Source organism: Pteropus alecto, unplaced genomic scaffold (genome assembly GCF_000325575.1).
Source record: "Pteropus alecto unplaced genomic scaffold, ASM32557v1 scaffold114, whole genome shotgun sequence".
In the NCBI taxonomy this organism is placed as follows: Eukaryota; Metazoa; Chordata; class Mammalia; order Chiroptera; family Pteropodidae; genus Pteropus; species Pteropus alecto.
The window spans coordinates 5,454,993-5,481,985 of NW_006435793.1; the positions used below are offsets into that span (position 1 = coordinate 5,454,993).

Consider the following 26,993-nt stretch of genomic DNA (forward strand, 5'->3'; position numbering starts at 1 on the left):
AAAGTGCTAAAGGAATCCAGAGTAATGAGGCTAGCCACACGCTGATGTCATCCTGACTCAGGTTTACTGGCTGAATACAAAGGAGTAAAGGTCTCACTATAGTCTATATAACCCAGAGAGACCCTGAAATATACTATCCAAGACCCTAAGTAAGGGACAGTATAGACAAAAACCATCTGGGAGAAAATGTCTAGGTTGGTGAGAATTCACAGCTCTAAGGTGGGCAATGAGGAGCTAACTTTTAGCCTTGGAATTCCTTTTACAAATGGAAACGGCCATAGAATATTACTAAAGACAACAGAAATTTGGAGCTATTTTAGTTCAAGGCAGGGGTGGAAGCCCAATGTCTGTGCCTCTATAGCCCTAGAAATGATATAAGTAAATTCCTCATCCTTTTGAACCTCACTCCAAACTGCAGCACATCTTGAGGTCAATAATGAAGCTTCCTGTTTATTGTTTGAAACAAATTTATTCTCAGAATAATGCACAAAAGCACAAGTTCAGACTACCATCGGGAGGCTTCCCTCCCTTCCTCCGCCGCCTCCCCACCTCTCTGAATGCCAGGGAGAACACAGTTGAAGGAAGAAACATGCAATCACAAACAATGATCAACTCTAAAGACAAAAGGTTTGGTCCAAAAGAACTCAACATAATTAATCCAATTACGTGAAGAGCTTCACTGAGTAGGATTAAGATATTGCAGATGTAGTGTTTCCACAGTGGGGGCTCTTCAGTGCACCAGGGGGGCCTGCTTGAGGGAGATGAGGACAGAACGCATGCGGGAGACGTCTTTGGCCTGCTTGCTGGACTTGGGATTAAAGTCACACAGCCGGGCCACCCGTTCCCACTCAGTGCCTGGGGACGACTCATCAATGTCATTTACAAAGGCTTCTTCTGCTGCCCTGGAAGCAACAACAAAATATGTTGGTTTAATGTAGAACCCGCAGTAAGCTACCTGGTGGCTGCCTTTTACAGAAATGACTGCGTCTTCATGCCTGACTTAATGGCATTCTGGTTTTCCAAAGAATCACAGCCCCTGGGGTCCAAGTTGGGGAGCAGACACATGGCCAGCTCTCCTAAGCACAGGGTGCCCGGACTGCCGTGTAAAATGTTGGAATACAGGTGTTTGGTTCAGGGCGCTCGCTCGCTCTCTCTCTCGTTCTGTGTGTCTGCCTCTACTGATACAAAGCATTAAAAAAGCAATTCTTTAGCCAGTTACACATTGCTTTCATTAACAAGAGCAAAGAAGCTGGCTGGTCAAGAACTTGAACAGTAGTTTATGTTGGGCTGTACTAAGTTTCAAGTAAATTTAGAGACTTCTAAAAGCCCACAGGTCATTGCACAATAGCCTCTGGATTTATTCCTAAGGCTGGAGAGAGACAGGGCAGATCAAAAAGAATTCAAGACAAGCTCCCATGCTAGCAGGCACTAGGGACTAAAGCCATTCTGGAAGGGGTTTGTCAGGACATTCTCCAGTTCAGCCATTTTCCCTCCAGCCAGGTGCCTTGGGCCACTGAGGGCACACTGTGGCAGGGGTGGGCACCCAATGGCCGGAGAGCCAATCAATGTTAGGTGCTTTTTGGTAGGATGCTGCTCCAACATTCTTTCAGTCAAGGTCAGCCAACCCCATTGGGAACCAGCTGGTGGGAGCTACAGCCCAAAAGGACAGTGGTAAGAAGAGTGAAGACACACTATATTCATCTACTCCAACAAGCATCACGGGCAAAGCAAAAGCAATGGAGATGACTGGTCCGTGGGGACAGAGGGTGGCACTCTCACAGGGATGGCCGTGGCAAACACAGCTGAAGCCAGAGCCACTACAACACTGCGACTGCATGGCACACACAGTTAGGAGCAGTGAGAAAGATTTACTTAACTGTTCTAGGCTGTAGCAAGGATGGTTTATGTTTGTGCTTAAAGGTGAAGAGAAGAAAAACAAGGAGAGAAACTTTAGGTCAGATATAGAAAATGAGAATGAGCTCAATGCAGATGGTCAGTAAGCTAGACATGCCCTTGCCACTCTATATACGCTTGGGAACGTGCAGCTGGCTTTGCTGGGCCACCCTGCTGCCCAGCAAACCCAGACTCGACCTTTCCACTCTCCATTTCTACACCAGAGAGAATGTGCAAAAATCAAATCCAACACCACCTGTAAGTCCAGCATTTCACAAGTCTCATTACAAATACATCTAGGGGCCCAGGAAACCCAGTTCTTCTAATGGGATGAACATTTCAAGGTCACAGGCCCTCAGCCTGTTGCCCACCCTTCCCATAAATTCTTCTCTTCCTCCATTCCACCTTGACCTCTCTTTAATCAAAAGCTAGTCCTAATAGTTGAGGAAACAGCAAGAACTATTTCCAAGTCTTCAGCAATACTGCTTTGATAACAGGAATCCTAAAAAAAATTTTTAAACTTTTCCAAAGAGTTTTCTGGAGGGGAAGGGAAGGCCCATATCAGAGGCCTCAAAATGGGGCCTCTCTGCAAGGCTGAGGGGACAGGGCATCAGAAGCTGGCTACTAAACAATTTCTGATGTGCAAGACCATAGAGAAACGATTACTCCCTCTGTTCTGGACTCTTCTGCCCAAGGGAGAGGCAACCAACCCTATATTCTTTGAAGGAACCCAAGTGTAGAAAATGCTGCCCCCACTGGCTCCAAAACCAGGACAGCCACCTCTCCCAGGTGGGGAAACTGCCCTTTCCCACTTGGGACAGGGAGGCAGCAGTGGTGGCAGCAAGAGGTCAGACAGAGCCCACCCCAGTCCCAAAGCCTTCCCAGACAAGATCACAAATGACCCACATTTTGATAGGGAGTCAGCTTCCTTCTCTCTAACACCCCTAATACAAAAAATGTAATCAGTTGCAGGGAGTAATGATTCTGCAAGACAATCAATGGGTCATACCCCCAGCTTATCAACTCTTGATCAGCACCCACAGTGCCAATTTGCAATCATGTAAAAAGCAAAGCAACTTGTGACATAAAAGGAGCATTAAATCTAAATGAAAAGTAGGAAGAATCAAAACAAGGAAAGGAATTAGTTTTGCAACATACACATAACCAATCACGTCAGCGAAGGGTTGTTTGTAGAAAGCTTCATCTGCCACCCTAGACAGCAAGAGGTCCAAAAGGCAGGCAAGCAGGCAGGAAAAAAGAGAGAACATTGAGAAGCAGAAACATCTCAAATCCACAATAGAGGCACAATTGTGCTCTGGAGAGCTGTTCCTGAGGCTCCATCCTAACCCAGAGAAGTTTCCAGCAATTGGGAGACTCCAGCAGGCGAGGTTTCCCGCTGGGACTCCCCACAGGGATTCTCCCCTTGCCTTACCCCAGCCACAACAAGCATTTCCTAAGCACTCACTTGTGGGCTTTTACAACATCATATTGATTCAATCTTCAACCCCAACAACCTCTAGGACACTGAGTGTTCTGACTGTACAGATGAGTTAAGAGACCTAGAGATGAAGCAACTCACTCAGCAGCAAATGGCAACAAGGCAGCAAAACTGATAGCCAAAGCTGCCCTCCTCTTTTCACTGTACATTAATACTTCTTTCTAGCTGGTGTGCGCTCAGGAAGCCATGCCACCTTCCTGCTAGCCTCAGTATCACTGGACATGAACACTACCAATACCAGACACACTAGGTCCCAAAGCCAGTTTTATCTTGGATTATCTGAGTACTGCTTCCCACATTGGCTGGGTGCCATCAATTTTCAGTATTGTAGGAACACATATGGTCATTTAAAAATTCCCAACTTAGAGAAAAAAGCAGCTGGAGGCAAGGGTTCTGGCTCTGGGACTGGTTTCCTTTGTGTCCCTAAATACAACTGTCTGCTCAATCCATGCCAGACTTGACTGCTTTGACAAGACACAGCCCAGAAGCCAGAACTTCATCCCTCCTTAACTCCACATCAGGAATGGATCAAGACGGCAGGGCTCTGGGACAAGAAGGGGGCATGCTGAGTGGAGTGTACACTGCAGGGAACAGGCTGGCTCAGACTCTTGCCCCAGGCTGCTCACTTTATCCACTGTGGGTGGGCAGGGAACTTCTCTCAAAAAGTCTTACCCTGTCCTTTGCCAGGTCAGTTTATAGCACAGGAATGGAAGGGACTTTTTTTTTTTTTTTTAAAGGACAATTATGCCTGGTTATTAACCTAAGATCACATTTATTTGAAGTAAAATTTTAGTAATTTATTTAATATTTCTTATATTGTACTTCACATCCCTGTGACTATTTTGTAACTGCCAATTTTTACTTCTTAATCCCTTCACCTTCTTCACCTAGATCCCAGTAATTTAAATTTCGGTTTATTTTTAAACTCACACATACTCTTCCTTCTTTACCATTTTGGTTTATACATAGAAGGTATTTTGTGGAAATGTAAAAAAAGCAAAAAGAACAGCCTGCTTGTAACACAAAGTGAGTCAGCAGCAAAACAGAGTTGTTTGTGGGCAGAATGAGTGGGAGGGAAAGGAAAGGCAAGCCAGCTTGTAAACCCATAAACTTTTTAATTTACACAAAGGACGAAACCTAATTAATTTCAACTTGCACTTGCATCTGCAGAAAATAAAGGTTTAATGACTCCTGTCAAAGCATCACTAAGACAACAAAAGCTTGAATGTCAGGCTTTTTCTCCTCTTCAGCTAGCCCTTAGCCCTAAGACGAAAGAGCTTGTCTGTGATAGCGCTGCCCAGTCAGGTTTCTAGACCCAGAACAAATGGAAAAGTCAAACACAATAAACATAGGGAGCCCCTACACTTGTTTGTTCTTCCCCCCAGCAGACTGACAGGCCTGAGAATTGCGATCCTCAGTCAAGGCAGGAAGGGACTCAGGGAAGCCTCGGAGAGAGGACAAGGAGGAATGCCTTCAGGCCTGACCACAGGGCATGCAGGAGGCTGATACACATAAACAGCCCATAAATAGCCCAGAGGGCATGGAAAAAAATGTGTGCCAAAACTGAGAATCATGGATTCCCTAAACTTGTACAAAGCTTGAAAGAGGTGAAAAGTCAGCACCAAAGCTACCTGTAAAAGGGGAAATATTTCTGTTACTGTTTGGAAAGGGATGTGGTCTGGGATTGTTCTCAATAAGTAAACGCCTCTGACTGGCTCCTATAAAAAGAGAATTCTTTTCTTTTCCCCTTGGCCGTCACTTAATAATTCATGGCTCTTGTGCAGCAACACTGGGCCTGACTTAGGATGAAAGGAGGGAGATGTAGTCGGATGACTGACAGGAGACCAGAGATACCCTGAGGGCAAGGTAAACTGACAGTCATCCACCCACCACCCAGCACAGTGCCAGACACAGATGTGCTCTGAAGGATTCTGTTGAGGACAACCGGAAGGCAGGAAGCTTGATGATACACTCATAAAAATAGGTCCTTGCTATCTCTGAGTCTTATTCGAACTCGTCTGCCTTCTGTCTTATCTTTGTGGTCCTCCTTAAACATCCAGGGAGTTACCCAAGGAGAGTGGCATTGCTTGAAATGAGCACCTTCACTTTTTCCTCAAAATTTACTATTTACCTCTAGATAATGAAAAAGATGAGTCACTTTACACATATAAATGGGACTTACTCCATTCATCCCATGGGATGTGGATGGGGGAGGGGAAGCCATCAACAATGTCAAAATCTCCAGGGATGGTATATACCATTGGAAGAAGTCCTCCAAAGTGGTTCTATACTGGCTTCCACCGCAACACACTGAAGAATAACTGGCATTAAATGTAAAAACCATTTCTTTTGTCCTGGAACCCTGATGACAGTGGCTAGTGTGCCACTAGCTTTATATACTCAGGGTCAGCCCCGTGCTGCAAGGTTTCTACGAGTCAAGTGACCTAGTTTCTAAACAGCTCTACATTCTCAGTAAGTGGTAAGCTGAAGTCTCTTCCCCTTTCTGGAACGTGAAGTTCATCTATAAAACCATCCAACCCAACATTCGACAATTCTACCTAAAGAAAGGTACTAAGCCCTAAATCAATGACTAGAGGGACTAAACCTTTGAGATTCAGCTCCTAAAAATAGGTGTAATTACTCTCTTCAAGGACAACTGATTCTATATACAGACAGAAGGGATATAGTTAGCAAAACTGGCTTGAAAAAGTTCTACAATGGGAAGTCTGTTCCCAACATAATTATTTTTTAAGTCTGAGAATCGGAATGTCAACGTGCTTAAGCCACAGGGACCCTAAACAGGGAGGGTCAGCCCAGTTTTACCAAGTACTTCAGAGCAGACTCATGGACAGAGGCAACTTGCTAGGGTAAACGGGGCCTCACACGATGCTTGCACAAAGTACCCATTTCTTAGAGATGTGAACTTGCATCTGGGGAAACTACCTTGAACGAGCACAGGATAAAGAAGCCTGGCCCTGTCAGCACTTCAAACTGACAAGCTCAGCGGAAGCCCTGGTAGCTAATGTGACCCTCAGCATTTTGGTGCCCAAACCCTAGAGTAGCCCCCACTATACTTATCAGAGAACTTCAAATGGAACCCAACAAACACAAGTACATCCCCCACAGGAAGTTTGCCAGGACAGAGGTTCAAGCCTGGCACCTGAGGGGCAGCTGACAGAACCAAGGATGGCCAACAGGAGGTAGGTAGCCCAAGACTGCTGTACGCTTTGTATACCTTTCCTGCCACTGTTGCCCCATAATGGCACAAATAGCTGGCAAAGCAGTCAGCTCCCTCTTTTCTGGCTGATTTCCACCTAATCTGACAAGAGAAAGGGGCGCCTTAAACCCACTTCTGCTTCTGAGAACAGGAATGTAAGGCTCTTTACCTTGAAAATCAAAAATACCTCCAAGACCAGCGTGGCCTATCGTTACACTGAAATGAGTGAAGTGTGAATCCAGCATGGGAAAGCAAGCCCATCGACTTATATCGAGGCAGGCAACGCTGCCTCTGCCTCTCTCTCTGAGCTTCTTCAAAGTGGACTCTAGGTGTGGAGCATTAAAGACCACACTTGTTGGTCAGTGGTAATATAAAAATGCTTTCTCACACAACTACTTAACCTTCAGTAAGTGAGTAAGTTCTAAAAAGAGCATTTTTAAAATCAACTCAAGGTTTCCTTAGACAGAGATAAGTACCCACAGAACCCTTAATTCTGAAGTCACTGTGTTGGATGAATACCCTTGGCTACCTAATTAAAAAGCACATTTCCCTGCTAATGGACCCCTCTATGGAACAGCTTTCAGAGGGCAGGCATGCAACATGACCAACTCTATAATCAGTCCCAGTGAGATCCTGGTATAGCCATAAACGTGGCCTTTCATTTCTGGGTTACATTTTTACCTGTGGACTTGCTCTATGAAATAACTTCCTTTTGCTGTATTGTACCATTACAGGTGGTGCCTGTTAACCAAACTCTTAGTTGATAAGCTAAACTCACTATAACTGGGATGGCTAATAGAGAGCTGAATTATGCTCACAAGACCCAACAGACTTGAAGCCTTATGTTTCAAGAACGTTTTTGAAAACCTACAAAGACATTTCACACTAAATGAGTCAGCAGCTGAGACCCTATACTGGATGTTGGAAATGGATTTGATTAAATCTTGGAAAACAAGCTGTGCTAGAAGCACCGTGGACTGACCTGTTGTTTGCTTTTGTTTTCTGTAGCTGCTCGTCCTGCCTAGCGTACCACTCTTCTAGCTCCTTTATTGCTTTTTCTTTCCACTCTGCTTCTTGCTTCCGAGAATTGGCATCTTTGAAGGGAAGGAAAAAAAAAAAGAACACCAATGAAACAAAACACAAATTCAAGTGAATTTCATCAGTTTATTTTGGTCTTATTAAGCTCATGTTGTGTGCAGGTACATGTGCATGTGTGTGTTGGAACGAAAGATAAAATTCTATTTTCCCTGTCTATACACTGAGCTCTCAGGCTCAGTGATTCTATCAAGGTGTTCCAACACATTTTATCCCAGTCCACTGACACCCTACTGGATCACTAGTTTGAGTTTGTTTAGGGTTGGGGGGAGGGCAGAAATACCAACTGGGGAGAAAGCAATTACAAATGAGTCTTTAATAATGCTACCAACATTATTAGTTCAGGGTGGACAATTCATATTAGATACTCTTTTAACTAAATCTTCTCACAAACTATATTCCACACCCCAGGCTGACAGTGGTTTTATAAAACAAAAGGTGGCATTCTCAGTATGGCAGAAGCACTTCTATGAAGCAAGGAGCTATTAAGGAAATTACCAGAGGTAAAGAAGATTCAGGAACGGGGAACCACAAAGTATCTATTCCTGCTTACACTGCAGTGAGCTTGTGGCAAAGCTAGGACAGAACTAAAAAGAGACGCTCCAATGGAGAAAATTACGAGGGTGGGGCATCATTATGAATATCAACTGTTATCCACAAGGTTCTAGAAGTTAGAAGGAAAATGCACACCTAACAGGAAGCTTCTCAGGACTAAATATGGGTTTTCCTAAGACATTTAGCCAAAGAAACATGCCAGCATATAGCAAGAAAGAAAGAAATTCAGGTCACAGCTACTGCTCACAGCTACTGCTGCAGGTGACACTTGGAGTTACCGATACTTCACCAGAAATGTGTTCCCAAGGACACCTTCTCTAATGGATGTTTTACAGATGTTTCATTCAATCTTTACGACAATCCCAAGAAGGTAAACTCTAGTCTCATGTTCAACTGTGAGAAAAACTGCATCTCAGAAAGTTTGAGAAAACTTCATAAAGATTACAGCAAGTGCAGAGCTAAGATTCAAACCCAGGTCCAACTCTAAAGCTTACACATTCTTACTTCATTATACTGTCTCCAAAAGGTGGGATGGAAAGAGAAGTAAAGCTAGAAATAACCACAAGATGTGAACGGAAGGTGGTCACCACTGATCCAGACTAGAGTTTGGAAAATGCAGAACCAGAGCCCAACATGCCATCAGTGTCCTCGGTGGGGGGAGGTTAAAGCAGTGGTGGTAGCAAGTAACCACTTGAAGGGAAGAAATAAAGTATTTTGGAGGCATTTTTAGGGCCTTCGCAAGAAATGTCTTGTAGGAACAACCTACAGAAAGTGGTCAATAACTACTAGAAACAGTCTAAGAGCAGCTAGAAACTTCCCACGGTTCCAGATTATTAATTTCCTCTGTTATCTACCTTAACAGAAGGTGAACTATTGCTTAGAATTATTTTACTTAGATTTTCCATTGATGACTCAGTATACAGAGTAAACCTCTGATGAATGTTTGTCCATGGCATTAAGTGTATGTGAAATGCAATTAGATGCAATTAGAGATACTGTGGGCTGACTGTGCTACGTGGACAAGAAACCAAAAAATACCAGATTTGAAATGTAGTCTCCTTTTCAAGAGTGGTAAAATTACTTTTTGATATTATACAGTAGGAATAAAATATAGAAATTTATCTCCGAAAAGTTTATCTAAATAAAAATTTACACAAATTATAGTTACTGTATTAAACAATCCCTTTAAACTGTCTCCTTGCTTTTACAGATTTATGAAGTGACAATGGCAGTAAGAATTTAGAATTCTTAAACACTTAGCTTGATGAGACAAAGATTCAAGCCATAATACAATCTTCTCTTTGAATCTTGTGGGGAGGGGCAGGAATGGAGTCCCTTGTGACAGTGGTTTTCTTTGGTCATCCTCATTACTGTTCACAGAAAAGAATATTATTTGCAAACAGCCACTAGCTAAACTGAAAACCACTGACACCGGTTCTCTATTCTTAGCATTTTGTGCTTTCTCACAGTTCTTGCGAGGAAAAAAGGTGAAACTGAAGAAACACCTAGTTCGTGGACCAATTTAATTTGATTCAATCAGAATGCGAAGCCAAATATTTGCCTTCCCTCAGGAAGGCATCTTGAATTAAGTAAACGATACTTCATGGAATATTCCCAAAGTGTCCAATGTGATAATTGAAACGGAAAGTGCAATTTTGCCAAACACCAAAGTGTACTCTCTGCATGGAGAAGACAACTTTGCTAAACTTTGGGGTAAGAGAAAGACAAAGTTAGGTTCTGTAACATGAAAAATACTCCAGGGTGCATTTGAGATCTCGCTCCCCAGCATATGTTATGAGTTTGGCTCAAATAAACTCTTATAAAAGTTCAGGGAGGGAGAGAAGGATCGGGGGAGAAAAATGAAAAAAAAGAAAAATTCCAGGAATACGAATACTAGCTAAGTCTTGCCTTTAAGTCTACTAAGAAGAGATACATACAAAGAACAAGTAAGGGCTGAGGCTGCTAGCACCATGAAGACCCAGTTTCATCTTCTAAAGCTGCACTATCCAGTATAGTAGCTACTAGCCACGTGCAGCTATTTAAATTTATTAAAATAAAATTTAAAATTCAGTTTCTCAGTCATACTAGCCACATTTCAAGTGCTTAATAGCTACATGTGGCTAGGTTACCATACTGAACAGCGCAGATACAGAATATTTCCATCATCAAAGAAGTGACTACTGGATAGTGCTATAAAGGTTCAAACATTAAATGTCCCCTGTGTTATGAAAGCCACATAAACTAGGTTGGAGAGACAACAGATTTTACACTAATTGGCTGTGTTATCTGAGTCCTATTTCTAGGTGTCAGTTACCCTATCTGAAAAATAAGAGTCATGTTTTTGCTAGTTCAGTGGTTCTCAAGATAGAATAATAATGCTGACATTATGGTTACATAAAAGAATGTCATATGTCTAGATGCACAATAAAATATTTAGGCATGAAGTCTATGATGTCTGTATCTTAAAAGTGGATTGGGAAAAAATTATGAGTCTATATTCACAATACGCACATGTGTATATGTGTGTATGTATAAAAATACCACGTATACATACATGCCTCGTTTATATAAAGGTAATCCAATAAGGTAAAATGTTAATTACCGATTCTAAGGACTACACATGTTCATTTAACTAATTCTACTATTCTGTTTGAAATTTTAATAAAAAGTTGAGAAAAGAATACTCTGTAGATAACATCCCTAAACTCTGCCAAACCTCTCCAACCCAAATGTACAGACACCATGTCCCTCCGGATCTTGACCAACAGCTGACATTCCACGTACACAGCTCTTCACCAAAGGCCAAGCTAGCTGGAAGTGACCTTAGGCTTGGCATGCCCAACAAGACAGTATACGCTAAATGCAATGTGGCTGAAGGGATGGGTATGGACTCTGAAGCAGGGCAGACAAGCTGAAATTCTGACTCTACTACTTCTTAGCTGTATAATTCAAAAAGTTATTCTACCTATGCTTCACTTTTCTCATCCATAAAAATATAAAACCTTACCTTCCAGGGATATTAGGGTAACACAACCAAATTGTGCTTGTTTCCTACAATACCTCACATTTTCCTCTAAGCATTACCTTAAATTCGGCATTCAAATAATAAATGGACTGTGAAGTCTCTCGCATGGATATAACACCTTCGAGTTTACAAAGCATTCTCATAAATGCCATCTCAGATTACCCTTGGGGTTGGTAACATGATTTTACTCCACAGATGGAGAAATAGACTCTGCAAGGTTTGGGCAACCAAGTACCCACAGGTGGTAAGAATTAAGGCTGGGCCTTGAACCTAGTCTTTCACTCCAAGTCCATGGCTCCTTTCCACGCACGGCACCACTCTGCTTTTTCTGAAAGCAGAAGATGCACTCGATGGCTTTCTGGGCTGCCCTAATCCTTACAGTAGCCTGTAATTAAGCATCTCCACATGGGTAGCCTTACAACTTAAGGCTGAGAAAGATATCTTCTCAAAGAATAGACTGAGAAAGGTATCTTCTTAAAGACAAGGACATTATGGCTAATTCAACTTTAAAAGAGGTAAAAGTAGAATCAAGGTCAACTATTCCACTGAAAACAGAAACCTAAAGACAGAAAGGGATTCCTTACCAAGGGCTGCCAAGCGTTCCATCTGCTCTTCTCTCCATTTACGGATACTTTCAGGCTCGGATTGCAATCGATCCACTTGTGAAATAGCTGCGTAACTGTCTGTCGGACCATTACTCTCCTTAACACAAAACACAATTGTACTCCATCAGTACCGAAAACTCCCTCCAGGAAATGCACTTCATCCAAGTTAGAACCTCTGGTTATGTACAGCACTACTGGTTGTTGCAAAATGTTAAAGGATTACCTTAAAAACAGTGATACAACCTTACATGCTTATAGGTAGCTTTTAATATTACTACACTTAAACTTTACAGTCCATGAGAAGGCAGGGTAGTTGATCTCCTATTAAAAAATGGGGCATGAGTGGGAGATAGGAGAGTTGGGGAGGTAATAGGACTTACTAGGAATGTGTTATCGGTTCTGGTATCCTCAACTGACAAAGAGATTATGTGATATTTTCAAAGTAAGTAACAAAGGTAACTACACCACAGAGCAAGGTCTAGACTCTAAGACCTAAATGCTATTATACAACGCAGAAAAAGGTCATTTAATACCACCTAATCAAAATATAGTGAATCCTAGGAAAGTCCAAAAGAAAATGTAGTTACTACAGTCGCACCAAGAAAAAGAAAAAAAAGGCAGACAATTACGGGTCACAAGTGTTTGTGTGTGTGGGGGGGGAATTCTTCTTTATAGTGGGTTAAATTTGAGAATAAACAAATTGATCAAGACAAATAGAAATTAGTTTTTATAGAACTATTTCACCTGTTGAACTAATGAATGTCACCAGGTTAACCTAATCAGACTATAAACAAATGTGAAAAGGATTAGTAACTAATCCCAGGGAATGTTACCAGTTTAACCTAACCATATTACAAACAACAACAAAAAGTATTAGTAACTAACTTATTAGTACTTTCTCTGTGTCAGGCACATAGAAAAGCTTTCTCTCCCAAATATCTTGCAAAGCAAGTTTTTATTCCCATTTCACAGTTGAGGCACAGAGAAATAACATGTCCAAACCTACAGCTAATAAGGAATAAACCCAGGACCTGAACCTTATGCTGTCTCACTCTAAAGGCCAAGCTCTAACCCAGGGGCCAGAAACTACAGGCCAGGCCAGTGCCTGTTTTCATAATTAAATTTTACTAGAACAGAGCTATGCCCATTTCTTTACATAATTTCTAGGGATGCTTTCATGTTATAGCAAAAGAGTAGTTTAACAGAGACTTATGACCCACAAAGCTTAATGTTTACTATCCAGCCCTTTACAGAAAGTCAGTTCACCTCTGGTTTAAATCAATTAGACTAATCTCATCCTTCTTGCCAGTTAACTGATTGAGCGAGAAACAGAAAACCAGGATAAGCCAGGCACCGTGTTATTCCCCCGGGCTGCAATGATTACTCATTGGTCTAGAGGGAAATATAGAACTTTTTCTGGGTGGTTGGGAGAAGAGGAACCTTTGTCTTGATCTAGATAATGTGACACGCACACATGAGGCCTGGTAGTGCTTGCAGCCATTTCCCCACCATGAAAAAAGCCTGAGCATGAAACTGCACACTCAGAAGGCAGAGCTGGAGTCCTAGAGGTCCTGGTCTAAGGACACCTAACTTACTTCAAGGCTCTTTCAATTATATAAACTAGCAAATCCTCTGTTTAGGCCAATGCAAGTTGGGGTGGCAACCAAAAGCTTAGTGATACAGAGGGATAACAACGGTATCCATCACAAATACCAGCTCCCCTACCCCCATACAATCTATAAAGTTCAAATGCTGGCCCCACCACATACAATACAGGTCCCGTAGGTTGTTGTGAGAATTAAATAAGACTAAGTATAAACAGTGCTTGACATGGTGCATGGCAGCAAGTGTTTAAATTCGCTATCGTCGTTATTATCATTATGAAGGGTCATTTCTTGAGACTAAAGTTGGTAACACTAAGACCAGGACAGTAACGTTTTAAAAGAATGTTCTATCGGTGTCATTTCCCTTCAAATCCTTTTACTTTGGCAGGTAACATACCAGCTACTCATACATCCAGGAAAGTTAAGGGAGTGGAGTCCTTTCTAGGTCAATTCAAATCACAGGAAAGGAAGACTCTCGACCATTATCATTCAACATAATGTACCTGGTAGTATTCGCCATTCATCACACCATCAGCAGCATCTGCAAGACATGAGATTGCACTGTCAATCAGGACTGGTCAAAAACTGAGCCAAAAGATTTGAGAGTGTAATATAGTACTGCATGCCATAGTTACTATAAGCTACTCAATGTTATCCCTGTGCTAAGTACTAGACAGTACAATGAACAGCTTTCTATTTGAAGAAACCAATATATGCTTGTATACAAATGACTTCACCAAAATGTGATCAAAACTGTCCCAAGCTCCCAAGCCCAAAAGCCTTTGAGATTCTGTTTTCTGGCCTAGAGAGATAACACAGGGAATCATGGCAGAAGGGTCTCACAGAACAAGAGTGTTTCTCTATGAAAGTTCAGGAGAAGGCAAAAGAGAAGTATGGCCTGGAATCATTCACAGTGAGCAGAGATGCGAAGCTTCATGTTCAAACCAAGGTGCTGTCCCCACGAGTCAGGACTGTCCATCCGGTGGCTGGAGCAGGCCCGGTACCTAAGGGTCTACAGGTTAGACTTCTTGCTAATTTCTACAGTCCACTTGGAATTTGTCTAGAACAGCAAGATTTGGACATACCAAATTAAATCAGTGTTTTCAAGGATACAAGTTAAAAAAAAAACCCCTCAAAGTGAGGTGTACAGTCTGGTTTTACTGACACAATTATTCACAACTAAATGAGAAAATCCATCTCAGAAATATGAAAAATGTCTACGACTACAGACTATCAATCTATATGGTACAAAATGGTGGTCAACAGGCTGAACATATTTAAAATACAAAGTACCAAGTTAGGAAATTTCACAGAATTAGGATTTCCAGGCTTGGGGCGGCGAAGGCAGGCAGACTGAAGATCTGGCAATAACTGGGCCTGCATCCTTCAACTGGCAATCACTGTGAAATGAAGGCGGCCCTTCCATGGAACATGCTCCAGTCAATTTGTCAGTCCACACTAGCTCCACTTTTTTAAAAAACCCATTCTGTGTCTAATTCAGTTACCTGACTGGGCCAATGAGCATGTTTCTAACCCCTACGCTGCCCCAACAGTCATCACTAAGAGGCAGTTTATACAGAACTGCAAACCATTCCTCCGGAGTGGCTGCCCTGCCTTCCCTCAAAAACCCTCAATATAGGAACCATAAAAATTTAGCTTCCATCTACATAATCTGCATTCTTTATCTGTTGATTGATCAACATTTACTACCTACTATGTAAGACTTCCATTATTTTGCCCAAATGTTTTCAAACTTCAATGACATCTTACAGCATGGTGTGGGAGAGGGAAGATGAGAAAATAAACCTAAATGATAGAAGAACTCAAGAAGTAAAAGGAATAACAAGCATTTAAGAGTGGGCCACACACAAAAGGCCCTCAGAGGGCAATATATGGAAACAGCACAGCTTTCCTAGAGGCCTGGGGCAGAGTACGCTCAGCCTCATTCTTCCCTTCTGACAAAGAGTTCAAATAACTAGTCTGGTCCTGGTTCCTAATTACAGGCGCACTTCATTTTATTGCATGTTGCTTTATTGTGCCTCACAAATGGTGCGTTTTTTATAAATTGAAGGCAAGACCCTCCATCAGCAATAAGATACAACTTGCTTTATTCCTAACACTCGCTTTTTTTGTGCTGGTCTGGAACCGAACCCACAATATCTCCAAAGTATGCCTGTAAATACAATTTGAACTTCTCATTTTCCAAATCAACCCTAACATTTGATCTATTCTTTTGGTCTCTTGCTTCTGCCAAATACTCTTCTCTTGGCTTGAGGAGTACTGAAAAATTTTATAGATCATTCCCCCAACATGTTTCCTTGATACCAAAATGTTCTGTTTTTATAAAAAGAAAAATAGAGACAGAAGAAAATGCCATGTAATTTCATCACTCAGCCCACTGGTTTCTATCCTGTCAGTTTACCTAATGTGTATGCGTAAAATTTCAGCAAAACTGGTCCCCTATAACATATACTTTTTAGTAACCCATTCCTCTATATTATTAAACCCTCAACTTTCTTAGTATGAAGACACCTACTACTTATCTCTTCCAATGTGCCAGGCACAGTGTTAAAACGCTTTATATACATTAAGTTTTAATCCTCACAACAAACCTGTATGCATCAGCAGGGAACCCTGGGGTGAATATGGTGTTCTTAAAGGGGTAGATAACTGATAATATTTTAAATTTTGCCCCCCTCTTAAATTCCCCCCACCCCCGCCCTGTTCCACCCCTGATCGATGGATGTTGCCATTTCCCCTTAAGAACTGGATCCCTGAAGGCGAGGCATCTCCTCCCACGCGCTCATGGCGTGCACCTGGGAGGCCTGGCGCACCCAGAGTATGGTCTGAGGCTCCACCTGGGGCGCAAACCCAGGACCTTCTGCATGTAAAAGCAGATGTGCTAACCACTACACTATGGAGCCATCCCTTTAAATTTTTTATGCTTAAGATATGTAAGAAAAATATTAAACGCATTATTATGAGATAATCAGCCTTTAAAAAGTGGTGCAATACCTGAGCAAGCCAGGAAGTCACAGGAAAGATCATCTGATAACTTGATACATGAACACAATCTGTAAGATCTAAGTATTTCTCAACCCACCTCAGCTTTGATCTATGTTTCGATAGATCAAATGGTTATGTATCTTGATTTTTTCAACACAACTCATACTTTTCTTAACTTAATTACCCTGTTTTACTCCTATGCTTTATGACAGTACAAAAATGAGTTTCTCATAGTTTTTGTCACTGGCTTTTCATTACTTAAAGCTGTTTGTGTGCCACCTACACATAATTTTTCAAATATTCTATGAAGTTTTGGAAATACAATATTTACCAAAAAACTAAAAATATTTGGGGCAGGCATATTCAACTGCTCCTCAGTAATAAACTCCTTGATGCAGAACTGCTAGGTCACAGGACATATATTTTATTTTTTTTAATTTTTATTTATTTATTTAGGTGAGGCAACCCTTGGTTGACCTCACAGATTGCAAGGACCTTGTCATCATACAATCCCTTATTTTTTACGCCTACAGTACCTAGTCTTCCTAGGTGGTCTCCCATCCAAGTACTAACCAGGCCCGACCCTGCTTAGCTTCCGAGATCAGACGAGATCGGGCTTGTTCAGGGTGGCATGGCTGTAGACTCACAGGACATACATTTTAAAGGCTTCTAAACACAGTTTGCCCCCTTTTGGTCTACCATTTACATTACGGCCATCAGAACATGAGTGCCCCATTTCTCAGACCTTTGACACTAAAGACTCAATTTTATGTTTTTAAATTTTTGCTAACTTGACAGCAGGAAAAACAACTTATGGTGGCTTTGTTGTACCAGTCTAATTTTCTGTGAGGTAATCACATACCTCACATTCGATATTCTATACTGAATTCTCCGTTTGGCCCATTTTCTGCTACTTTCAATCTCTAAGTACTGTTATTTTCTTCTTATACTGCAAATATTTCCCCCCCTTTGACTTTTTATATGGTTTGATAGTTAACACCTAGAACTACTTAACTTGTACGTAGACACTATCAATTTTTCCTTTATGATTTCTGTATCTGCTTTTATGCTGAAGGCCTTTCCTACTGAGATATTCACTTTTCTTTTGGTACTTATAAAAAAAAAAAAAAAAAACCTCTTTTTAATCCACCTGGAATTAATTTCTGTGTAAGCTAGAAAAGAGTGAGATAATTTTAAATCCTAGAGTTTACAACAGCTAGTATGACCAAGCCAACATTCTGGTTAATATATTACAACTAACACACCAACTATCCAGTTCACATATTCCAGCCCAGGGCCATTGCCAATAGGAGACTTTAATCACTACTTTATCACAAAAGTAGAAGCAATTCTCATCCCATACCTCCTCCTAAGTCGCATGTTACCTCTCTTTTAGGTCTGAAGACTCATCCAGACTCACTGGCAAATACCTGAACTCTTAGTTACCTTACCACTGTAGTGTTTTTCAACTGGCCCAAGTCAAAGGATCATCTGTTGCTACAGAAATGTGCAGAAAACACATCTAAGGTACCTTGATTTATTAGGACAACTAAGCTAAGCAACATGATGCTCCAGAAGGAAACTGTCTTAAGGCATCTCAGGAACTCCAGACAGAAACGAGGGTCAGAATACGTTTCTGGAGATGAAAGACTCTTTGTCCCAAACTCACCTTCAACCTCCCATGTTCCCCAACCACTGAAAGTCAAACAGACCCGAGTCTGAATTCCAGTGAGGTCTTATTAGCTTACTACCTTAGGATCACCGCTTAATTCTATGATCAGTTCCCATCTAAAATAGAATGACTACCACGTAGCCTGCAGACTTACTGCATGGACTTGAAAGTATGGACAGAACCTGGCATAAAGTAAATGGGCAGTACTACTAAATACTAAGCATGAGATTTCCCTGAACTACTCTCTACCACTGCTACCAAGAAAATTACTCTCTTGCTCCAGAAAGCAAGCTTTAATTCGCATACCTCTCTTCCTCCTTCTCCAAGAAAGGACTTGTCAGAAACATACCAGACAGTCTCATCCCCGTACTCTCTCAGTAGCTCCTTAATTGCCTCTTATTCTCTTCCCTCCTCAGTCCTCATGATTGAAGGCTTGAACAGCTCTAGAATTAGGCTCCCTCTTTCCTGATCACTTCATCTTCAATATCCCCTAAGCCATTTCACCCTGCTGGTTACCTCCCACCTCTAAACTTAAGTCTCCTCTCCACCTCTTCTAAAAACAGAGTCACCCAGGGCTCAGGCCGTACCCCTCTAGTTTTTGCCAGCCTCTGTCTTCCACAGGCCTTTTCCCCAAGGCTGAGGGGGAATTTAGATATGTTCTTCTCTCAATCTGTTAGAGCCTCCTGCCTATAGATCTTTGTATAACACATCAGATATAGAGCTCCCTCCTAAAATGTTCCCTCAAAACACCCCCTCCCCAAAGCCTATAGGCCTGGTAACACCCTCCTCTCCCTACTCCCAAGAAAAAATAGTAGCTAGGTACTGTGTGTAAGCACTCTACAGGTGTTCTCTAATGTAATCCTAGCAATCCTATGTGGTGTGTATTTGCACCTTTTAAGGAGGAAAAAACTGAGGCAAGGTAGTGGCGCCAGTGTTGCCTGAGATCATAAAGCTAAACTCACACTCAAACTGTCTAGGACAGCACAGAATCTTGAGAAAAGGAGGGAGAGAGAGAAAGACAAAGTGTCCAACTGATTCTCTAACTCCCAAAGGCAGTGCTGACCACTGCACTATTTTTTTCTGACCAGTGTGCTATTACCAACCCCAACCACATTGTCAAGAGATCTGGCTTTAAATCACTAAATGCTTAGTTCACTAAGAAAGTCCTTCCCAGGAACTAAGTCAGCAATCATCCCTTCCTTCCCTTTGCTGAAAGCTTGATGCACAAGCGACCCATGTGCCCAACCCTATTATCTCCCTATTACCTCTGCTAATCACCAAGATCTGCTGCTTCTATACAGAACCCTTGGACCTGACATTTTTGTCCATTCCTTTGTGTCTATGTGCCAGACACCCTGCTAGGCACCGGGGATACAGCAGTGAGCCAGAGTAACGCTATCCTTAAATCAGACAGTCTTCTAACTATGGGTCCTGATTCTCCCAATTCTGTCTTAGCCAGGTCAGCCACAACTGCCTTCCAGAAAAATAGTATCTTATTCCACTATCCTTCCGCTGAAACTGCAACAGAATATGGTACAGTTGAAGGGTGGGGAAAAACAGGGCTCAACTAAGCAAGTCATTTCTCTGTAAGACTCGGTTTTCTCTTCTATTAAATGAGAGAGGTAAACCATGAACCTAAAAAGTACATTTTATGATTCTTAGGCAAATGTTAAAGACCGCTCAAGAACAACAAAAAAAACCCCTTATCACTCAAAGTCAACTTCATCTCCCAGCCACAGCCCAGTTCAGTCCAACCTTCTTGCTATAAACTGCATTTTCAGGTATATTACACAATCTCATGTAAGTTCTTACCAGGAGACTGATTTGCTTAGGAGGCAGCACTGTACAGTGTAAAAACTCTGAGGCTGCAAACTAGCGGTCTCCCCACCTCCCAACACAAAAGGTTCTGCTTGGCTGGCATAGTAATTTGAGATTTCTGAGTCTGAATGCTTTTATGAAGAGCACTACTCTAGCGCACCAAAGCCTCAGTCTCCAATACTCATTATCTCATCCTCGGCATGATTCTCCCATATATGTTATCTACCCAGCCCCTTAAGGTTTGATTTTAGACTAGTATCTGCCCCACTAGTTCCCTATTTTCCTTAATTAGAACTTTAAGTGAAGGAAAAGCCACGTCTCATTTCTTCTAGCTAATTTCCTACTTCCTTATTCTATTGAAAAGATCTCTTTCACTCATCCTTTCCTCCCACCACCACAATCCTAAACATCATACATAGATAAGGCATTCAAAGTTCAAACTGGCATTCTACTATATATGTGTATATATTTATTTCTAATTTGGCTGAAAAAGGGCCACACCAGATACTTTATTCACCTCTTGGAAGACTAGTCCAGGATAATCTTCAGTTCTGCTTAGGCAACACTGCCTACCAAAGCTGTTCCAGAGGAAGCAGAGTTCCAGGAGTCCAAGCCGTAATACAATAAACAGCAAACTCTTATGCCTCTTGGGCCAGAGTTTTTCTCCAGAGCTAGACCATCTTTCTTCAGTTCCCTATTCACTCCTCCTTTCTTCCCCATAACCCAACATTCTGTACACCTTAAGTGACAAAAGCATCACTGCATTGCCATTTTTGTTTGCATGTCTCAAAAACGATACTATTTTTTTTTTCCTGCCCTCTTTTCCTAATAACTGGTCCTGTGCTGAGCCCAGACCTGCCTGTTAAGTCTGGCCAAATTACGCCAATGCAGCTGTACTTTAGAGGCCAGGCTCATGGCACAGAAAGTGCTCAATGAAAAGTTCCGGAACTAAACGGGCTTCTTCGGGCTTTTCAGCTTGTCACCCTATGTTCTTTGGTTTCTCGCTCTGCCCGCGCCCAGGAGCACTCACACTCTTAGAACGGAGTAGGCGTCCAGAGCCTAGGTTTCCGCATGACTGGGTCGGGTCTCGTTTCCTCTCTGCACTCCTCAACCTCCCGATTCATCAAGGAACAAGAGTTACACAGAGCTCTCAGACCCATTTTGGGACGAATTTCCATATGTCCTCCCGCCCCAAACGCGCCCGCACTCTCACCCGGACCCCCGGGCGGCTCGCCGTGCGGCTGGGGCCCAAGGGCGCCGCCGTCCAGGATGGCGAAGGCCTCGTCGTTCTCGATGCCCGCAATCTCGCTCTCCTGCTGCGCTAAGAAGGCCGCGGCCGGGTCTTCTTCGCCCGCGCCGGCCACCCCGTTCCCCAGCGCGGGGCCGCCCGGAGCGCCGGCGGGGGCGCCGAACGGATCTAGCTCAGCCATGACGGACAGTTCAACGGCAAACACACCGACGTTAAGAGACAAACCAACTGACACGGACACGGTGCCCGGGAGCAGCTGCTGTGGTGGCGACTTCGCTCCGAGGACAAGCGGGAGGAGAGAGAAGACGGAAGCGGAAACCCTGCCCCTATATCCGGTTGGCCTAGACGGTGTTGGAGAGCCAAAACGGTAATAACCAATCAGAGGACAGCAATCATTCGCGAGCTACCCAATCAGCAGGAGGAGGGGCGGGCCCCCGAGGAAAACTCGTGACTCCGGCGGCGCGGCGGGTGAGGACGAAGAATCCCGTGGACCTGAGGAGGCAGGATTGGCGCTTAACTTAAAACAGCCTTTCCCGCCCGGCGTTTGGGATTACACAGATACGGACCGCCACCTCTGAGGGGACACAAGTGGTGAGGTGAAGTTAAGGATGCGATGATTAGTCAATTACAGAAGAGGCTAACTCCTTAGGCTTTCTGAACCTGTTTCCTCATTTGTAAAATGGAAACGAGAATCCTGCACTGGCTCACTTCCAGGACTGTTGGGAAGACTAAATCTTTTCACAGAGATGTACTGGCTTTATTTAAAATATTTGTATTTGTTAACTCACTAACTCCAGCCTGACTTAAATGTGTTTCAAATCCACTGATTTTGCTCCCCCATAGGGAGAAAAGACGAATATATCTCTTTTGACAAAGCCCTTTTGCAGCGAGTACGTCTTTTCAGAGCTAGAAGTTTCTAGAACTGGAAATTCTGTGGGGATCACCTAGTTCATAAGGAAATTGAGGGATCAGTAACAGGGAGTCAGTAGTCAAGAGAAAACCTAGGTAGCACCCCCGTATGTATACACACATTTTCTGGCTAGGGACGGCAGGAACTTTAAAGTTCCTTCAGTATTTTAAATTAGGGGCATATCAATAACATGTCTAGTTAATTTTGTCTACACCATAGAAATGATAATAGAGTAATCACAGTTAATCATACTCACTTTGAAGAGTGGGCTTATGCAGTGGCCAACACTCCCTTTACCACCACCACACTAAAAAGGAAATAATCAAAAACAAACCAACCAGAGGCAAGAAACAAAGGTGATTTTTAAAACTACGTGTATCTTTAATGATAAAAAAGGTAATATTTGCTTAAAGCATATATTTAAAGTCATTTTCAGTATGAAACAGGAAAGTTTTGAAGGAAAACGTTTAAGAAATTTAAATTTTTAAGGCCTGCAACTGACTCAGTTGTCCATGCCCTCGTTTAATACGCTTTCCTAAAATAAATTGGCAATAACATAATAGAATTATTTGTCATTTATCTTCTTGAAACAGTTTATCCTGCCTATATAAGGAGAAGGGGAAGAGATGACTGTGAGGGTCCGAGGAAGACAATTTTGATTGTTTACAGCAGTGAGTAACTGAGGGACCAACAGCCTTATCTCCCTGGAAAGTGCATGATTCTGGGGAAGCTGTCCAGAGAGTCACTTGATAGAGGAGGCATCACATATCATGCAAAGTCAACATTTATACATGCAAAATTGGGGAAATCAGCTGAGGGATGACCACAGAGGTGGTGGCTTGAAGCTATTTTGGAATATGTATAAGGTTTGGAAGAGTCAATAATGACAGCCTAATATTACTGTTGTGCCTTTAAAGGTTCAGAGCTTGGCATGTTTAGGGGTCAGTGAGTACAGCATACCTTGGAGGTACTGTGGATTCAGTGACAGACCACCGCAATAAAGCAAGTCGTGATCTTGCTGGCGGAGGGTTTTGCCTTCCATTTGGGAAAAAAGCAACATCTGTGAAAAGCAATAAAGTGAAGCACAATAAAACAAGATTTGCCTGTAAATTAACTTGGCTGAGCCAGAGGGCTTAAGAGGAGGAATAATTGAAAGTAAATCTGGAGACATGATGGGACCCCGAATGTAGTCCATGCAAAGGAGCCTTATTAGTGATAAGGACTCATGGAAATTTTCAGAGAAATGGAAGGGAGGCTAGTCATATTTGGTTGAGAAGTCCTAGAAAAGTTTCGTACAGAAGATAAGTCCTTTTTTAGTTTCTGTCTCTCCAACTAGACCTCTAGATAAGAGCATGGACTACATCTGCCTTGTGTTTCAGGTCTGGCATTATGCGTAGTACATAGCAATAAATATTTATTGATGGAATGAATGGAATAGCATTAGAGCCGGAGCTCAGAGGATAAGAGCTCAGAGGATAAGAGCTGTGAGAGAGATGAGATAGAGGAGAAGAGAGGCAGAGGGTGTGGCTGTGCTTTGGGAAGTGATTTAGCTAGATGATGGAAAAATCAGGAGAAAGTTCATACATAGCTGAAGTAAGTGTGTTGAAGTCAAATTATGGAGCACTTGAGTGCCCAGGTGAAGACTATTCCTTAATTGCAGAAGCTGTGAGGAACCTTTGAAGGGCTTTAAACAGGCAATGACTTGGTGAGAACCTTGTTCTGGAAGAATCTGGCAGCTTTGGCAGCGTAAGCATAGGAGAGGGTTCTGAAAGGTGAGAGGACAGATACGAAAGACACGTGGGATATTCAGGAGACATTCAACAGGATCTTGAAAATTTAAGTCTGAAGTTCAGGAGAGAGGAGGTTCTAATTTCAGCAATGGTGGGCAAAGTTGTTTAGGGCCAACTCTTCTGCTGAAAACAACTAGAAGGAATACACACTAGAAATAAAGGTGAAAATAGACTAAAGCCCAGCATTAAATCATATAAATTCTTGACTGAGTTAAAGTGATTCAGGCTTTCTAGTGCTCTTAGCCTAGAGCTGCCTGCCAAAAACAAAAGTGAATTCTCTCATCTGAAAATAAGCATGTAAAAACAAAACATACTCAGAAACATTTTCAGGGGCAGACATATAATAGAAATCCCAAGGGATTCAGATAATGGCATTATCAGATCTAGAATTTAAAATAGCTATGATTAATGAGTTCAAGGAATTAAAAGAAAATGAGAATTTCGGCAGTTTGGAAATTTGAGTAAAACATTTACAGTAGCCGATGTTAAGAATTCAATGGATAATAAATTTTAATAGTGGATTAGACATAGTTGAAATGAGAATTAGTGAACTAGAAGACAGCAGAGAAATATCCAGGCTGAAACATAATTTAAAGGATGAAAAACACAGAAAAGAGCATTAAAAAATGAGGAATAGGTTTTATAAATATGAAATTTAGCCATGAGGAGAGGAGAGGAGAGAATGGAGCAATGTTAGAAAATAGCTAAGAATTTCCCAAAATTGACAAAATAAATTAAGCTAGAAATTTGAGAATCACCATGAACTCCAAGCAAGATAAAAATAACCTCCCTAAAAGAACTCTTGTGGACTTTAAAAATTAACATCTAAATTTTTTTATAAGTTAGTTGCAAAGGATATAATTTCTAATATATTGTAAATATTGATCCTTTCAAATAAAATTGTTGCATTGCTATTTTAAATGTTTTCAGTGGCTTCCAAACACTGTAGTGATTTGATACCTTCCATTAAAAAAATACATAATAAAACTTTTCTTTAACGTTAAGAAATTTGAGATTTTCACTTTTGCTCCATGAACATATAACAACACTTGCCCCTAAATTCTATTCTATTAGAATTTTGTGCTTGAAAGACTTTTATTGATCAACTTATCATACTTCTCTGTAACAAAAATATATAATATAAATATAATTAACTTTAAAAATATCCCTTGACCATAAGACTCTGAAAGTTAAAATTATATTGTGGATTAATATTATAATTATTACTAGTACAAGCAATAAAATATTCCAGAAAACTTTATAAGTAATTATTAAATATTAAAAGTAAAATTTTATTAGAAATTTCTGTCTTAAATAGATAGGCTTGTATTATCTATTCCTGTGTAATAAATTTTCTTAGAACATCGCACCTTAACAAATATTTATTTCTTCACAGTTTCTGAAGGTCAGAAATCTGGAAGGTCTTAACTCAATGGTCCTCATTGTGGTTTTGACATGCATTTTCACTTATAGCTAATAATATTTAGCATCTTTTCATGTATTTTTGGCCATGCATGTCTCTTCTTTGAAGAAATGTCTATTCAGATCATTTGACCATTTTTTAATTGTTACTGAGTTGTAAGAATTCTTTATATATTCCAATACAAGTTCCTTGTCAGATATGTACTTTTCAAATATTTTCTCAATTTGTGTCTTTCACTTTGATGGTATCCTTTGAGGAACAAAAGTTTTCCATTTTAATAATGGTTAATGTATGTTTTTGGAATAATATCTAAGAAACTATTGCCTATTCAGAGTCGTAAAGACTTACACCCATGTAAGACTGAAAGTTTTTTAAAAATTTAACAACAGGAAAAAAATTAGATCACTGAAAATTCTAAAGACATTATAAAGATCATAGAGGATGTACAAATAATTGTATGGTGTGACTTTGAAAATTTAAACGAACTAGAGAAACTCCTAGAAAAATACAACTTAAAAATAACACAAAAAGAAATAGAATCGAATATTCCTATGATTAGTAAAAACAATTTAATAAATTAAAAAAACTTCCCACAAAGAAAACTACTTGGCTTCTTTAGTGAAAATTTCAGTCTTTACAAATTCTTTCAAAGAGTTGGAAAAAGGAGGATACAGTCAACTTGTTTTATGGAAAGCATAATCTTTATACAAAACCCAACAAAGACAATAAGAGAAAGGAAAAATACAGGTAAAGTTATTCATGAATATAGTTGAAAAAACCCTGAGTAGGAGTAGGATGGAGTAAGCACATTCCTCCTGGCCTTTCCCACTGAGTCCTAGCCGGAATCCAGGGCGAAGAAACTACTTGAGGACTCTGAAAAGTAAATAGTGGCAGATGAATTGGGGACAACCAAAATATGAAGCAATGAATTGGCAGTGAGTTCACCATTTTTTATTTTCTGATCCTCCTAACACTTGACCTCAGATATGGGCAAGGCTATGAAAGTACATGACAGAGAGGGCTAAGTGAAACTCTAGCTTTCTGGCTGGAGAACTAGGAAAAAAAAAACAAAAACTAGGGAAATGAATAGCATAAAGGAGATTACAGAGAGGGAGGAGTTTGGGAAAGTGACCTCATAATATTATGTAGAAACTTCTTCTTGGATTGAAAGAATCAACATAGTTAAATGACCTTATTACCTAAAGCATTATGCAGATTTAATGCAATTCCCATCAAAATCCCATCAGCATTTTTTAAAGAAATAGAACAAAAAATCATCAGATTTGTATGGAAGCATAAAAGATCCTGAGAAAAAAGAATGAGGCTGGAGGCATCACTCTGCCCGACTTCAAATTATACTACAAAGCGACAGTAATCAAAATGGCATGGTACTGGCAGAAAAACACACACACAGACCGGTGGAACAGAATCGAGAGTCCAGAAATAAACCCATGTTTATATGGGCAAATAATTTCCAACAAAAAAGCCAAAAACATACAGTGGAGAAAGGAAAGCCTCTTCAATAAATAGTGCTGGGAAGACTGGAAAGCCATCTGCAAAAGAATAAAACTAGATTGTTGTTTATCACCACACACCACAATTATTTCAAAATGGTTTAAGGACCTGTGTATAA

At 41.2% G+C, this 26,993-nt stretch overlaps 1 protein-coding gene and 1 non-coding gene across 2 annotated transcripts; both read right to left on the reverse strand.

Annotated features, from left to right (window-relative positions):
- Positions 1-449: 449 nt before the first annotated feature.
- On the reverse strand, positions 450-21,612 carry CLTA (clathrin light chain A). The gene is made up of 5 exons (XM_006911581.3): positions 21,202-21,612; positions 13,996-14,033; positions 11,868-11,985; positions 7,591-7,702; positions 450-902 (listed from the first exon to the last, which is right to left on the reverse strand). The coding sequence occupies exons 1-5, from the start codon at positions 21,416-21,418 to the stop codon at positions 731-733; spliced, it is 657 nt and encodes a 218-aa protein (XP_006911643.1). The 5' UTR covers positions 21,419-21,612; the 3' UTR covers positions 450-730.
- LOC112479479 lies at positions 17,023-17,141 on the reverse strand. Its single transcript, XR_003046207.1, has one exon. It is a non-coding gene; the product is annotated as a 5S ribosomal RNA (ribosomal RNA).
- Positions 21,613-26,993: the final 5,381 nt, after the last annotated feature.